Genomic DNA, 17,171 nt, shown 5'->3' on the forward strand with positions numbered 1-17,171 from the left:
GAACTCCCTACATGATGGTTTCTTTGTAGCTGAACTCTCTATTAGGTACCTTCTTCTAGCTGATCTGACTACAGGGTGACTTGTTTGTAGCTGAAGTCCCTACAGAATAACTTGCAATGTAATATAATTCTATAATGGAGTAAATTATAGACGTAGCTGAATGCTCTATTAGGGTGACTGTTCTATTAGAGTATCTCGATCTCGCATATGCTACACGTAGTTGGCTTTGGAATCATAACTCAGTGGTTTGTAATCCGATTCTTCTGTACTACTGCAAGGACTTTCTATGATAATTATTCCAGCTACACACCGATTATCAGCTCACTGCTCTAAGCAGTTTGCCTGGTAGGCGTGAAAACTAATTGTTTTTATATTCATAAAAATCGATCGACACAGGTTGGGTTTTGTGTCATATCTCGATGGCCTTAAACTGGATTCCTTTCAAACCACAAAAAGGCACTCCTACGATAGTTACTCCATCTACATAGCAATTTTCAGCTCATTCCTTCAAGCGGTTTACCCTGTGGGCGTGACAGACCTTCGACCTAATTTTACGCAAATAATCGGTCATAACTCCGTGAATGTTCATCGGATTCCTTCCAAACTTGGTACTGAGATTCGCCTTAATGAGCCCTTTACGTGTGCCAACTTTCAGCCCGATTGAAGCACGCATTCGTGTTTTATGGCGGATTTTGCAAAGTGTGCGAAAAGAAGAAGTAGAAGTAGCGATTTGCAACAGAATTTGACACCTACTAATTAACCGCCATGACACACCCCTAAGTGATCTGCTGGTAATATGGAACTTTCAGTAAAAATTTGAGCTCAATATCACATTTTATAGTGAAGTTATGGCTATTAACATTACAAGAAAAATTAGATACATTTTACATAGGAAAAATGGCACCAAAAGGTGCATTTATTATGTTTCTGAATTACACATTATTAAGAAATGTTTTCAGTGAATGAACAGCTATGTAACAACTTCTAAGTCCCCTAAGTCAATGTCCTCATGTAAATTAAGTGTTAACACATCATCTTCACCTTCATACTGCACATTGTACCATTCATCGGTCCCTGCAACCTTACTCAGGACTTCACCAAAGTACCATTGCTCAACACCACTCTCGTCCCGCCACCTATGCTTAATAGTTTTTCCAACTAATAACTCCCTTACTTTGTTAGCTAGCCCAACATTTGTTTTGGAAACTGACTTAGTTTCATGGGTAAGCTCAGCACTAGGATTACAGTATGCTCCACCAGGTAAGTGGTCTTGTACCAGCCGAGAAAGAAGAGCTGAGAAAGCGCTACATAAAACCTGAAGCAATTCTTGTGTAGTTGCATCGTGATCTGTACTAGCAATTAAGCAATACCAAATCTCATCCTTTGTTGGAGGATAATCTGAATACAATTCTGCATCCCCTTGCAACAATTTGCTGGCATCTTGAGCCCATACATCTAGTTTTGTGATCAACACATCAAAATACGTATTCATCTCCAGAATTGTTACATCGTCAGATTCTAGCACACGCCAAAGAGGACCTGTAATGACTTTCTTATTTATACCATTGGTGGCAAGAAAGGCAGTGAAAGGCTGATAAACACCACTTTGCTCACTTCCATGTTTGCAAAGAGCTTTGCATGCCGTTCTAACAAGACGTATTATTCCTGATTCGGACTGTCTGGTGGTGCTACCAAAGTGAGCTGCAGCACCAACAGCTCCTTCAAAATGTGTCAGTTCCCACTGCAGTAAAGTAGATGATGCAACATCTGCCATGCCCACTAGAAGGTGCAAACCACAAAAGAAGTTGTTTAGTGTGTTGATACCCTGTTGCTCACCTTCACCTAGCTCAGCCCAGTTATCAACCACACTGGGTAAAACTTCCATACGATAACTTTGTAAAAGAGAGTTAAAGTTCTTCTCGACTATGTGTCGATCTGACATGGTGTTCTTAATTTTGGACAGGATGACATGACTCGAACCAGACTGGGATGTAAGCTCTAAGTCATACAGGATTTGTTGAAAGGTAGACAATACTTGAGTAGCTGATCCACTCAGCATTTCTGTTAACCCAAGAGAATATGTACTATCTGGGGTAGAAAGTTGGAAAGAATAAAAATGTTGTCCATACTTTGATGTCCCATCACTATGAAGAGTGAGATCATCTCCTTTCTTCAGTTCTTCATTCAACTGTTGGCAAGCTAAGCCTTTCATCTCAGAATACATCCGAGTAAGGGTAGTGGGATGTGGCAATTCTTTTATCTCAAATGATGCAATATGCTTGAGAACAGATCTAATTACAGGCTCTACATTGTTTATGCCAACATTAAGACTCAGTAGCTCAATGCAACATGCTCTTATATTATCCAAGTACTTTTTCTGGTGCTCTTTGGTTTCAAACGTATGAAATTCCAGCTCCTGCAGCCTCTCAAACAATCTCCTGTAATCGTTCTCTGACTCTTTTAAGGATTGTTTAAATGAGATCATGTCTTTTTAAAGACCTTGAGCAACTGACTCCAACTGATCACACTTTTCACTGATAGTATCGCACTTGCCTTTAGACACACCTAATTTATATTGGTAACTCTTAACACGTGCAGTAGCCTTATTCAAACCTTGTTGTAATTTCTCGTTCTCTTTTACTTGATCCTTTAATTCCAAGATTTTCTCATCCCTACGTTTCAGCTTTTTATTGGTGTTCCGAATGCTTAGCTTGCTTAATTTGGTTGCAAGGTCATCTGTTTTTGCTTCTTGAAGTGTTAATGCATTTTGAACTGTTACAAGTTCACAAGCTAGTGATTTATTGACAGATGTTAATACTTCTGTTTCGTAGGGCCAATTTTGTTTAGTTGTACTTGAAACTTTCTCTCTATCCACTGTTAGTGTGCTGTCATTGGGTTGTTGACATTCCTTGAGAAATGGTTCCTTTATAATTGACTTTATTTCTTCATCACAATGGTTCCGCTTAAGTTGCTTGATCTTAGTTTCAATCCGGTAAATGTATGATTTCAATGCTGGCAACTTTGGTAAGGATGAACCTGGACAAATTGATTTCATCCATGTATAAAATGTATTCCAGGAAACCAAATGGCTTTTGCGAAACTGACTCAATTCAAAAATAACACCTTTGGTAATTTTCTCTTGAGCTATAGGATTAGTCAGTTCAATGGAGTCAAGCAAAAGCATTTCACCATACAGCCCCAGCTCTTCACATAGTGGTCCAGGACTACTGACACTCATCTACAGACAATGAAAGAAATTAACTTCAATTACCACATAATTACCATGGTTTTCATTAGCAGAAACAGCTCTCAATTAAAGCCTGCCCCTGGAGCTAACAACGACCACTAACCAACCAACAAAGATATTTCTTCACTGATTCTGGCTACAAAGGAGCCTAATAAAGGCTTTATAAAGGAGCATAGTGACCATTTTCTTTTCACGAAGCAAATACAATAACGCGGGCTAAAAGAATGCATCAGTCGGTCACAAAATACTACAACAGTGACACAAACACCTCAATGAATGCGAGTATAGTGCGTACAGGTTAGATATATACACTTTACATACAAATAAACTGAAATATGTGACATTTACACCTAGTAAACTGGCCTTACCTCTTCTTTTTCACACGTACGGTTGTCAGAATCAAAATCAGCACTATTGAAAACCTATACAAGCTCTAAATCACGCCGGATCCAGCTGTAACTTTGCGGAAACACTAATTAGTTCAAGGTGTATCAGGTGCCACGAGTGTAATAGAATTTTGCTCTAATTACTCGAGCCTAAAATTTACACGGAGTTTTTTATTTGTAGATTTTCAAAATCCAATAACTTTTTAAATACCAAACCAAATAACTTGAAATAAAATTTTGCTAGATGCGCTGGAATCCAGGAATCGAGTTTTGCATAAAGACTAGTTAAAAGAAGACGGGGTTTTCACTGAGGAGAGATTTACAGCTGTGTGTCGAAAATCACGAGGTCGCAAATCGCTAGTAGAAGAAGAAAAAGAAGAAAAAACGAAGAAAAAAAAGACCAAACTTTGGCCGCTCGTATCTCGGAAATGGCTGGAGCGATTTTCTTCAAATTTGGAATGTGGACTCCCCTACCTAGCCGGCACTTCTGTAGCAACTTTGGTTTCAATCGGATAAAGAATCACGGAGCTACAAAGGTGTGAAAATCGCATTTACCTTCTTCCTGTAAATATACTCACGGTGTGGCGCGCCGGCTTCTTGGGCCGCACGACACACTACCGTGTGTCTTGATGGGGGGTTTTACTCTTTTCACCACCTTTCATAACCCTTACGTAATATTAAGCTCAAAAGCATCCAGACTTCCTACTGTAGTTGTTGCTCTCTCTCTTCGACTTTAGGGCACGCATCTAGTAGTTGCCGCAGGTAGTCGACTTTAGGGGATGCGTCCAGTAGTTGCCGCGAGTAGTAGACTTTAGGGGAAGCGTCCAGTAGTTGCCACGAGTAGTAGACTTTAGGGGAAGCGTCTAGTAGTGTTAGCGTTAGGGTTAGGGTTCAGCTTTGGTTTCTTCTTCACCTTTAGGGTTAGGTTCTTCTTACTATATACAGCTTATTTCGTTAGTCACATTTATAAGATACAAAAGAAGGCAATCAAAGGAGCTAGCAGCGGTAGCATAATCGGTAGCACACTGGACCATCACACTGGGATCCTAGGTTCGATCCCCGTTCAAGACTGCACCTTTTTTTTCGCCTTTTTGGTTCACCGTTTTTTGTCTAAGTTCTGTAGGGTTATGAAATAGGGTGAAAAGAGTGATACCCTCTTGATGGGGTATCGGAACTCTAGAATGTACAAGGATCACTGAAGGTGCAGTTTATGGTGGAAAGATCTGTTTGTTATGGTGTTGTTCCAGTTCTCAGTACTGGATCTAAAATAATTCCAGTTCCAGCCCTTTTTATTCCAGTTCTATAGAACTGGAGTTGAAACAATAAGTTTACTTTTCATTGAGACTGGAACTAGAACTATAATTTTGCTTTCCTCAAAACTGGAACTAGAACTATAAAGAAAATTGATCAAATACTGGAACTATTACTGGAACTGGAATTGGTCATAACCATACAGTTTTTGCTAATGAGATTTTATGCTCTTTATAAGACCAAAATTTTATGTACTGACAAAAACACACAATGTACTATATAACTTCATAAAAGCTGTATGTAATACAAATATGTATGCAAGTGTTAAAACACTGCTTGAAACAACTGATTCGCTATAATATTAGAAGAGAATGCCAAATGCAATGCTGGCTCAGTCACATTGTTATGTCTGGTTCAGTGTTTGATAATTGGCTACAGGTCTTTTAGTACCACCCTATATAGTGTTTGTGTTATAGTTGTTTGTCTAATGACTACAGTATTAGCTACATACGTGAAGGAATTAAACCTGGCTGGAACTAGAACTGTAATTCTATAGGTTATGGTTCCAGAACTGGAACTGTAATTTTAAAGGTTATGGTTCCAAAACTGGAACTAGAACTGTAATAACTTGCTGATACTGGAACAACACTAGTTTGTTAGTTTTTGTGCTACAGGATGAGTTTAGCTTTTATTGATAAGTATGCTTGAGGAGTGTCTAGCTTAATTAGAACACAGTACAAAGTGTCTATGACTACGATACTAAGTATATTAAACTCACAACTAGCAGTTGTGTAGTTTTTTCTTCCCATCTCAAATTTCCCCTTTATAATATTGTAGTCTCATAAATTATTAGCATACCATACTTATTTTTAACGGAATATTTAATGCCTTAGACTTTAGGATACAGAATGCTAGAGGCCAGTGTATTATTTGGTTTGATTCTGCATTACATGGTGTGCTTTCACCGGTGAAGCAATGAATTGATGTGAACTGTTTTAATGTGTAAAGGTGTTTGTGTTTTATTTACCATATGGAAGGAAATGTTGGGGAGGGAATGTTTGGTGAATCAAACAAAATGTCACAATTGGCAAAACAGAATTTTTAGCAAAGTGCACTTCTTTAATTAATTAGACTACCAATTGCTACAATAACCTGATTAGACTTTAGTCCACCCTCTGGAATAGTGGATGTACCATATAGCAGAAAATATGTTGGTGAATTTGGTGAGTATGCATGGAATTGCCAAAATTTCACTCGCTATTTTTCTAAACACTGGAATTGTAGCTATACCAGATGCTGTTCTTCATCAGTGAGTGAATATAGTTACAGCGATTAGTCAGCCTTCCACATGTACCATTGAATACAGTATGATTTTAGACTAATAGCTCAGGCAGATGCCCATGCACACATACCTCGCCACGCATGTTCCAGTCTTGATTACTGACTCAGCAAGCTAATGTGTATTGTTCTGTTATAGCTAGCTACAGTTCCGCACAGAAGAGCGCATCGATTTGAGTGAGAGGCATTGAATTGTAGTACTTTGTCCATAGACATCGCAAAGCTTCATCATTAGTAAAATTGAAATTGTGCGGGCAAAGTAATGTGATGCATTCACCAAAATATTATTTGCCAATTTCTGTCAATGATCAATTTTCCAAAATTTTCTCCTACCAAACTTTTCTGCTATACAGTAGTTAGTCTGGACTCCAAGTTGAAGGATACCACCTGGCCTCATTAGTCAATGTGGGCACTAGCAGGACTCTAGCTCAATAGTCCAGTGGCATGGTGAGCAGAGTTACTCAAGAGACTGTATTCTAGTAAGTGAGCCACTGTTTTTCTGATGATCAAAACATTTGGATGCTAAAAATTTGGTGAATTTATGGTCATTCGCCAAATTTTGCCAGTGCCAAAGTTTCCCTCCATATGATATGCATTAATAAGGAATGGTCAGGAGTCACTAGTTAATGAGGCTTCACTATTAATTTTTATGATTCCTGTAGAGATGATAACTGTTTCATTTTTTCCCAGAGGAAGCTACATGGAGAAGAACTCAACTTCAAGTTGTACCACTGTCATCTGATTTCAGAACATCATTGGATTTTCTCTTAATTGTTTATCAAGATACTTATTATACTGTTGACTGAGGTCCCAAGCATTATTGTAGTATCGGATGCACAGATGTTAAATTAGCTGTTGTCTTTACTTCTTAAGAACTTTTACTGAGATATTGTGTATTTTTGTCAGACACCTAGTTGCTTTATTGTATAGATGGTCAATGTGGTGGGAGCAAGCATTGATTGATACCCAAGTATGGATGGTGGTTCTTTAGTACTGTTATAGTATAGTCTTCCCAATACCACAGGGATACAATTTCGTAAAGTAGCCACCTCCTCCACGTTGCCTTATTGAACTCTTGCAATCGGCCACAGGACCTAGGAGAAGGAGGTAAAATAGCTTAAAATTTGATATCAAAAAACAGCTGTGCTGGGAAATATTATAACATTAGAATACAAGTTACAGTATGTAAACATTAAGCTGAACCCTCAGAAAAAAAATGTTTTAAATTCAGCTCACTTGTAGTAGTACGTATACTGCTCACCCCACTAAACATGTTTTAAAACTTTTTTCAAAATTCAAATGCCTGACACAATCAAATTTTTATCAATGTTATGGGATGTCATAAAGTACAGTATCCATTATGGCCCTTTCCCAAACTTGTAATGAAGCCAAATCGCACATGTGCGCTGTTGATACCTTTACTGACCTCACTAATCATCTGGTTGACAGAAACATTAATTCGCTTAGAAAAAAAATTACTTTTCTTTTTTTCAGGATTCAGCTCATGTACTATATATGTACTATAATACTCAATGATTATTTTGTACAATCATTAGCATTTGAGGCTATTGCTTTTAACATAAAAGTAATATAATGTATTACGGTTAATGCTACTTTTTAATTGAAAATTTATAGACACTCCAGAAATTATCTAGCTACATGTTAATGTATGACATTTCACAATCAATGTGAAGGCTGTTTGTGATCCTCCATTAACAGTTGAGTTGTTTGTCTATACATTTAAAAGTTTGTAAAGTTTGGTCTGGGCTTTAAAGTATGGGCTACGTGTAGGTCAATTATGAAGTGAGTGCTTCAAAAGATGCTCAAGTGTGATTTGTACTTGGAAGTTGGGACCACTTGTATTATAACGAGCCATGCACTGTGCAAAAGTATAGAGTCAGCCCACTGTAATTACAAATTTTGTAGGTACACAGCTCTATACAGTCAAACCTCTCTAATCCGACACCTGTGTAATTCAGAATCCTCTCTAATCGAACCAAGTTGTCATTCACCAACACTTTTGTACCTCTGTAATCTGACACCTCTGTACTCCATGATTTGACACAATTTGATTTCCCAGGCTTGGAAATACATCCTTTGATAATTACAGTTTTAAAAACAATTCCATCTTTAAACTTAAAGTTGACAACTTATCATGTTAGAACATATTGTGTGCTTCGTTTTACTTATAATTAACTGCATAATTCTAATATAAAGGTGACCTTATAATCCAACAGTCTCCTTAATCCAGCATAATTTACATCTCCTATCAAGTGGTGAATTAGAAAGATTTCACTGTAGATGTGCTTAATATTTAGTATGTATTTGTAGAATAAACAGTGTGCATCACAACTGAATGAACTGATGAGGGAAAATCGGGCACTGTCTAATGTTGGTAAATTATAAAGTAGTTGGTGTGGATGATCAGAATGCGGATAATATTAATTGATGTAAGTCAATGTTATGTACTTATGACTTCCCACATCAGAACTGTACCACTGATCTGTCGGAGGAGCAGTACTATTTTCCAGGATTTTCAGTATGCAAAGGAAAGCAAGCATCACACTACTCAGCCTGGTCTGTGAAATTGAACAGAGCCACAGGAAAAACACAAATAATTATTGTTCATTAAGACTTTCATATTTAACACATTAGGCCACTCCAAATAAATTCTCTGTTTCCAGTCCACCGCCTGCATCTGGTTACTGCCAGCTTTAAATATTCCATTATTCCGTATTCTTCCATTATTTTCCGGTTATTCTTGCATACTGATAGGTTCAGTGAAAGCTATATTGAAACAGTGTCAGCTCACGTGTCAGCAGTGCTATCAAGTCAGCACAAACTTCATGTTTGTGTTATTTTTGCAACTTACAAAAGGAAGGAACAAGCTTAAACATGCTTTTATGCAGCCTTTTTGGTTGTGCCAGGCAAATAATGCACCTATCAATGTAATCCCCGACTACCACTAATACAGGCTGAGGTGGGGGAAGGTGGGGATTAGCATCACTGAAAATTACAAATCCCCACCTACTGGGGAAGTACTAGTGATGCAAACCCCGACCAAGTCTTGACCTGCAAACCCTGGGAATACTGGAGCTAGGAGGGGATTTGTACAGTCATGTGGTGTTGGTCTAGTGATGAGTTAGTTCGAGTGGATCCTAGCTAGTATGAACGTAATAGCTAGCACCCGAGACACTCCTTCCTAACCTGAAGGCACACACATTTGCTGTCTGAGTCTTGGTTTGTGCCACTGTGAAATCACGTGGCACAAATTCGCATAGTATCTCCGTTTATTTCTGTGTTTGTATGTCTAAAAAATATTCTAAGTCAAAACCCGGTGTTTAACTACACTATACTCCCAGTTGTTTACTTTGATGTATGGCTTCAGTGGGATAGAAATTAATTTTTAATATTGCTGTTTGTGCTGCTTAGCTAGCTGTATGTGATTGCATTAAAATTTGTATAGTGTTTAGGAAATGTCATGTAAACATGAAATTTCATTAGTATAATAGGATACATGATGGTATGAAACATGACACATCCAAGTGAGTAAACATTTAATGAATTTTGGCTTGAAATTTCCAATGATGTTTTGGGTATGGAAACACCTAGGAAGCATAATATGATTTTTCCTGTGCGACTACAGAATGCACTATGCAATTTTAGATGACATGATAGAGTGTCACATGAATAGATAGTCTACAAGGCAACCCAAGATTCAAAAAGATGCATGCAGAAACATACAGTATATCTCAGCAAACAAATCTACATACCGGGGTACTTGAAATAGTAAACAGATTGAATTGTCCATGTGGCTACTTCAGAACTTTATGATCCTCCATGCAATCATCTATTCTAAAGTGGTGGTGGCTCTGTGGTGCTTAATATGCCACACAGTAATAATACAGCATACAGATATGTGTACCCAGGAAAGGTTTGCAGAACAATGCGAAACAAATGCTTGAAAAGCCATAGCCATTGTATAATGCGTCTAATTATATAATTAGCTACATATAGCCACTTGTGGCTCAAACATTGATAAATTTAAGCGCTGGTGCTAAACACGTTTTCTAAAACATTGAAGCAATTTTCAAAAAAGCCTATGTTACAGACTTTTCCAATATTACAACCTAACTTGCTTTCAAAGGAAAAAGCAAGAATGCATGTTTGGTGATAAAATAATGTAGTTTATAGTAGCTATCCAAGAAAGCTGTCTAGATTCTAGACAATTTCATGCATCTTTCCCAACACCTTTTAAAGTTTTCAGCATTGTGAAAGAATTAGTATTGTCTTTATGATGAGTTAGTTTAAAGATGCAAGGGTAGGCTGCTCAGCAAATGCAGTTGATTTCCTGAGCAACCTACTTTACATAAACTGGCTTGTCATAAAGACAAAGCTAAATAATTTCAAACATTGGCAGCAAAAATCCCTTAATGGAACAGTCAATTGCAGTAGTTTTTATTTATTTATTTTTCCCCGGGGTGACCAGCACCCCTTGCCACCACCCCCAGCATCAAACTTAGTAGTCAAATACTTTCTACTAAATTGTATTGTTGCAAGTTTGTCTTATTCAAAATGGAAGTATTGATGGTTTGATCAGTTCTGCTTGTCCAAGTTCCACAGTTATCAAACTGGATGACATCGCATCAGGCCTAGAGTGGCCTCTTACACAGCCCCCTATAACAATAATGGCATTGTCATTCACTGCTACTACACCTGCTGCACATCTTGCAAATGATAATGAACCTATCACCTTCCATTTATGGTCAGAGAAATCATAAATCTTAATGTCTGATGTCGATAACGTATCTTGATATCCACCAAGCACTACAGGCTGACAACAGCTAAGAACTGGGGCCACGCGGAAACCATAGTGGACAACTGAAGTCAGTTGTGTCCATGGATCAGGTTTAGCATTACTCCCTGAAATCAGTTGCACAATATCACTAACAGATATTTGGAAAACAGAATTATCTATTGCCATAGTTTCCACCCAATATCCTATGATCATAAAGTATTCGCCAGAAATTATGGGTGTGAAGGAATTCATTGGTCTGGGAAGAAGAAGCAAAGATATCTTCTTCCACTGGATGTTTTTTGTCCAGTCAAGAACTTCAATGTCATCAAGCATTGTTTTTTCATCATTAATAGAAATATCTGCTCCCCCAGCAACAATAATATATTCCAGATGAGTAGCTACTCCAGGTCTGTGTCTAGCAGAAAGTAGGTCAGGATAATAAGATATCCAGGTTTGACTTGCTTCATAAAATGTGGATACTTTATTAGTTATTTTCTTAGTAGAAGAGAGACGTCCTCCAATGAGAACTAGTCTTCCACCAATAATGTGAGGAATTCCACAGTAATGACCAGAAAGAGGTAACTTGTTCCAACAATCGGTGCTCATGTCATAGACATGGACACTTTGCATTGCGTCTTCTGCCGGGCTGTAACCACCAGTAACATAAATCCTGTTTTGCTGTATTGCTGTATAAGCATTGTACAATGGAGCAGGAAGATTAGATAGTTGCTTCCACTTAATGTAATACTTTCCACTTTTAAGTGCAGGGATTAATGATGGTGCTTCCTGAAAACAATAGAGTAGTAACAGTCTGTAACTCTATATGTAGTGATGAAGTGCCGTAATAGTGGTATACAGTATATTAGACTGTCAATAGTTGTCTATACTACAAGCCATAATAATTATATTTTTAATTTACCACCATTGCATGTGCTCTTCATGAATGCAAGAGTACTCTACAGTACTTATGCATTATTTGTAGGCAGCTGGAGTACCACTGTGTAAACCACTTAATATTATATGTAACTATAGAGATTCATAAGCATTTAGGTCTATACAGTAGTGCTGAGCGGTTTTGATATTTCATAGACGGTACGGTATTGTCAACTTGATATTGCGGTATGAATAAATTATTGGCATACCTTAGTTTGATGCTATTTTAGACCTGCAGTACTAGATTTAGACACAGAAATAACCCTAAAAATTTCAGTTAATGACAGAATTGTGTTGAAAGCCAATTGCAATACATTTACTGCAGTACATATCCATTCATATGTACTGTAAGTAGACTTCTTCACACAAGGTATGTTATTTTAGCTACTAAAAGACTTGTGCTTTCGAATTCACAATATTTGCGGTAGTTAAAAAAATTGGACGGTATCAACAGCAGATACCACGGTTTAACTAAAATATTGTCATATTGCTCAGCACTACATGCTACCACAGTATTGTTGTATCAATACTATCAAAGTAGACATATTTATAATTACCCTCATATCAAAAATTATACTATATCAAAGTATTAAGCTGTGCATAGCATTATCAGCACTTCTTGCAATTCTCAGAGGATTGCGGATATACGCATATTTGCTTTTATAAGTGAATTATCTGGTAGGACAAAGGTGGTTGGTACCCAAATCAGGCCTTAGATTGCTTGTATACACAATGATTTTCATTGGCAGGGATGGTAGCACAGCTGTAGATTACTTCACTCCAAGAACAGCCGATGATAGCACACATGCATGCTAATATTATATGCCTTTTGTACAAAATTATAATTTGCGCTGAAATCAAGACATTATCTGAAAACTGTTTAATTGCATTATGCACTGGTGGTTTAGTGGTGGCCTCAAGACCTGCCCTGAGTAACAGTTTACATCTAATATGTAGTGCCAGTCTACTTGTCTCAACCTTAGTAAAGTGGTAAAATGTATATGACCCAGTCTGCGAAAATGGGTCTTATATCCTTTTCAATTGCATGTACTTGGCAACCTGTAACTTGACTTGTGAATGTGTTATCATCCTGAAATTTAGTCACTTTATACCCCTAACGTAGCACTATGACTTGATGTAATTTGAAGGTGATAAGTTAAAAACATGAGGAGTTATATTATTAGTCAAACTTAACAATTTGGAAAGGCTATAAGGCACATGTAAAAATTGGATTTAGGGCTACCAAACAAGAGGTCTTACAAATAGTGTAAACGGTTTTCTATCTTGATATACTGTAAATGTATGATATAAATTGACTTTGTGGCAGCAATGTTTACGTTAGGTCCATGTACAGGTCAGGGCAGATACAGAGGTGGTGACCAGGGTAGTCCATAGCTAAATAATTATAAATCAGGGAGCCTGCATCCCCCAGAAGTTAATAATATATGTATTGTAATAGCTATATGACTTCAGGACTGAAATTTTTGATATCAAGTAGTTTTATGCACAAATATCTAAAAGTAATCATAGCAATAATCAAGTGCATGGTCTACATTGATCAAGAGCTGCATGTAGGGATCAGTGACAGTCATGAGTTCAGTTATGAGCCTAAAGAAAATTGTCATAATAGAATGACACACAAAGGATCAAGTGGATTTAATTTGCAAAAACTCTATATAGCTAAGTGAGCCCATGGGTTGGAGCTGCAGATGCAAGTTTTTATATTAATTTTATTGGAGGATTCTTTAGTGCACGTGCCCCCTTTGGATCTACCACTGCAGGTGTATTACTAAAACTTCACATGTGTAACATATTTACTCCTAGTAGACACTGTTGTGGGTGGACTGAGGGGAGGGGGGGAGGTAAAACGGTGCTTAGGAGAAGAATAGAGTCCTAGTGCACAAGTTATATTTTTCAATAACTTTGGTTGGGAAAGGTGGATGAATGAAGGACATAAATATTAAGACACTACTTGGAGATCTTCTGAGATTTTTTAACTTGTACCTCCTAGAATTGAATTTGAGAGCATTTTTGATAGTAATTTAACAAAGTGTACACTTTGCAAAGCATGTGTTGATCTTTAGCCTATCTGAGACAAAAAGTGTATCAAGGCAGTATTGTTAAAATTTGCAAAAATTCTGACTGGACCTGGCAAAACTGGTCTTACACCCATGGAAGCAAATTTGTTTTTCACCAAGAACACAATGTTACATGAGTTAACTGTATATCAAATTTCACAATCAAAATCAGCTAGACTTGAGTGGTCTGCTTTTGCTAGCTGCTTTTCCCAAGTCAAGTGATGATCCATATGTGCAGTGTGGGGCCTTAATCGAGCTCTGGTCAGCCTGGGGTTGACAGTATTTGGTTGTACAGCTCCGTGGTATTGAATAAAGGCCTGTACTGTAAATTTCCTTTCATTTTAGCCAGTTTTGAAACCTGAAGGGCCCATGACTTGGCTTAATTCATCCCTATGCCTTCCTCTTCAACTTTTTAAACAGCCTCTTGCCCTCCTTCCGGGCCCCTGACACCCTTGGAACTCGCCTGATACAGTTAAACTCGGTTTTAAAACTGTCTAAAATGACAGGAAACTTAGCTGTTGGCTACTTGTACAGTAGATGCTATAGAAGGTAAGGAATTGGTGTAAAATGTGTGAAAATTTGGTACACATAGCTTTAACCATTATAAAGCTACTACACACTAAATGCTTAAAACCAGCATTTCTCGATACTTTTAAATAGGCAATAAGACTGGTTTTCTTAGACTGGGTCACAATTATCAATTGTAGTATCACTAGTATGGTGTACACCCATCTAAATGATGTGAAGCAGTACAACGGCTGCAGTGATTGGCATCTGTGATGGCACCTTGCACTCATGCTTGGGAAACACACTACCAATGAATAATAAATAAACTAGCTAACAATGAATTAACTAACCATCAAGACAGTAATTAGTGAGCAAAATTGTTCCTTGCACACAGCACTCAACAGTAGCCAATATATATTAGCCTAGCTTTCTTGTTCCTTCCATGTTACAAATGGGTGCCTTTGATCTGCACACGCCCCATACCACAAATCAGTTACATCACACCCATTCGATTTGTAAACATGGCACCAGTTCGAGGGTGGAGTTCACCACATGGGTGTGTTACAACTATAACTTGATGGATGACATTAGAATTGTGACTGTTCAATTAGAGTATTGACTACTCTATTGGAGTATCTCGATTTTTGTGGCAAAAAATTCAAACTTATTTGCCTCAATTTCCTCCCAGTGTAATATTTATAACAGTAAAGTGCATTTACAACCATTATCCTATTTCCCATGGGCTTTCAATACAGTGTAAATTATTCCTAACTTGTTTTTTGGTGTCAACATACTAAGTTCAAGGAGGGCAAGAGGTAGGCCAGGGGGGCTTTCCCTCCTCCCCCTCAGATCCACCTATGATAAGATTTATCAGCAAGTGTTGGTAAGCAATGAGTGGCTCTACATTGGACTTTTCTCTGGTCTAAAATAAATGAAGGTCCCTATACAGGGTTACCATAATATGTACTCAGAAATATTATAATAACATCACCAACATGTCAAGTAATCGAAAGCTTAACAATTCCCAGAAGAGGATTAGCCTCTGCAGTAACTTCTGTAGTGTGATAGTGGAACTTTAAAGTGGTTATCAAATGTGATCCCAAGGTCTTTATAAGATGTCACATTGTCAGTTGAATATAGCCTCTGGTAGCCATACCTGAATAATTATTCTAAAAGAAACTCTTAGCAATTCCTTAGTTTCTGCATCTTGGACTGACTGGGGTCACCAGTGTCTTTGTGGACACATTACACGTACTGATTTATAACTTGCTGGAACGGAGAGACTGATTGGCATTTTAAGTATCATGTCAAAATCAACAAAAACAATCAACTTGCAATTACCAATCGATATCTTTGGACTTGCGCTGTCATTATGAGAATCAAATTAAAATTTCCTTTTTTGACATATCAGGAGGTGACAATTAAGTGCTAGCTACACATCCCACAATTAATATTTTGTTACTAATGGCAACTACAGTACAAACCCACAATTGATCTGTTTGTGTAACAAGTTTGATACCGTTAAAAAAGTTGAACAATAATGCAGTAGTAAGCTGCAAGCTTTGATTTAAGCAGTGTTCCGTTTCGTGGTTCTGTGGTTTAGATATTAATATTGATCCGCGCTCTGATTTGGAGGGTGAAGCACAGCTTCAACTCAAACCCGCCCTGTGATCGCCCCGTGTTATAATGGCTTTATCAGTAAATCATACCTGTGAAAGTCTCTCCATCATCTAAAAATTTGTTTAGCTCGAGGTTTACCAAGTCATTGCTCAGCAATCAGCATCGCCGAAATTGAAGACAACAGTACAGTATCCAAAATTCCGGATATTATAATCTAAACCAAAGCAGCCAAGCTGTAAAATGAAGGTGCGGCCGCCAGGGTGAAAAAAGTTGTGAAATCAAAAGTGGCGGCCAAGAAAAGAAATGGTTGTGATGGTAGGTTAATGACAAAATTTTTAGCTATTGCAAGCCACAAAACTGGCTTTAGGGTTTCCCAGTTTTAATTCTATGAATCGGCTATCCAGCCCCGGCCACTAGGCAGCCCCGGCCACTAGGGACTGTGAGAACTGAGGCGTAAAGCCTGTGAATATTTATTTAAACCTTATAACTACCAAGGGTCTGCCTATAACAAGACTTATGTACATAGCTACATTTATTATTATTATTATTATTATTAACACTTTACAGTGACCAGCACTGAAGGTCTACAACAACATGTGCTGCAGCCTTAGGATTACCTAACCTAGTTTCAAGGACTTAAGACTTAATGACTTATACAGTAGCTGGAAAGGTGTAACAGAAAAGGGGCCAAAGTAAGGAAAAAAATCCCTCCAACCCCAGGAATCGAACTGCAGGTCACCCAATGTCTAGTCGGGGCCACACTCAGTCTTCTTCCAGGAGGGATGGATTTTCTTCCTTAATCCTAAGGTATTTATTATTAACACTTTACAGTGACCAGCACTGAACATATACATAGCTACACTATAATTAGACTGATCATGCAGTTTACTACAAAAATTCATGAAGCTTGAAGAGTCCATTGGATTGAGTTGATGAGATTGAGAAAGGACAAAAGTTGAATTTATAACCTGGCCATAAAGTTTCTTGCGCACAAAAATTTTATTGCTTCAGAT

The 17,171-nt window shown here is 37.8% G+C and overlaps 2 protein-coding genes across 4 annotated transcripts; both read right to left on the minus strand.

Annotated features, from left to right (window-relative positions):
- Positions 1 to 794: 794 nt before the first annotated feature.
- Positions 795 to 3,789, minus strand: LOC136256867 (uncharacterized). 2 transcript variants are annotated; one of them, XM_066049929.1, is made up of 3 exons: positions 3,616 to 3,789; positions 2,614 to 3,238; positions 795 to 2,565 (listed from the first exon to the last, which is right to left on the minus strand). In XM_066049929.1, the coding sequence occupies exon 3, from the start codon at positions 2,483 to 2,485 to the stop codon at positions 971 to 973; it is 1,515 nt and encodes a 504-aa protein (XP_065906001.1). In that variant the 5' UTR covers positions 2,486 to 2,565; positions 2,614 to 3,238; positions 3,616 to 3,789; the 3' UTR covers positions 795 to 970. The 2 variants fall into 2 exon arrangements, with proteins under 2 accessions (XP_065906001.1, XP_065906000.1); XM_066049928.1 differs by having other exon boundaries at positions 795 to 3,238.
- A 6,890-nt stretch (positions 3,790 to 10,679) lies between these two features.
- On the minus strand, positions 10,680 to 16,359 carry LOC136256285 (influenza virus NS1A-binding protein homolog B-like). 2 transcript variants are annotated; one of them, XM_066049206.1, is made up of 2 exons: positions 16,248 to 16,359; positions 10,680 to 11,806 (listed from the first exon to the last, which is right to left on the minus strand). In XM_066049206.1, exons 1-2 carry the CDS (start codon positions 16,266 to 16,268, stop codon positions 10,793 to 10,795), a joined length of 1,035 nt encoding a protein of 344 aa, XP_065905278.1. In that variant the 5' UTR covers positions 16,269 to 16,359; the 3' UTR covers positions 10,680 to 10,792. The 2 variants fall into 2 exon arrangements, with proteins under 2 accessions (XP_065905278.1, XP_065905277.1); XM_066049205.1 differs by having other exon boundaries at positions 10,680 to 11,839; positions 16,248 to 16,352.
- Positions 16,360 to 17,171: the final 812 nt, after the last annotated feature.

The sequence above is a fragment of the Dysidea avara genome, chromosome 5, assembly GCF_963678975.1.
Source record: "Dysidea avara chromosome 5, odDysAvar1.4, whole genome shotgun sequence".
Classification (NCBI taxonomy): domain Eukaryota; kingdom Metazoa; phylum Porifera; class Demospongiae; order Dictyoceratida; family Dysideidae; genus Dysidea; species Dysidea avara.

Excerpts from the sequence above, each read along its gene's own strand:
- LOC136256867 (XM_066049929.1), bottom strand. The coding sequence starts at position 2,485 with ATGATCTCATTTAAACAATCCTTAAAAGAGTCAGAGAACGATTACAGG.
- LOC136256285 (XM_066049205.1), bottom strand. The coding sequence starts at position 16,268 with ATGATGGAGAGACTTTCACAG. Across the intron at positions 11,840-16,247 it reads TGATGGAGAGACTTTCACAG|AGTTACAGACTGTTACTACT; the intron begins GTATGATTTACT and ends CACTACATATAG.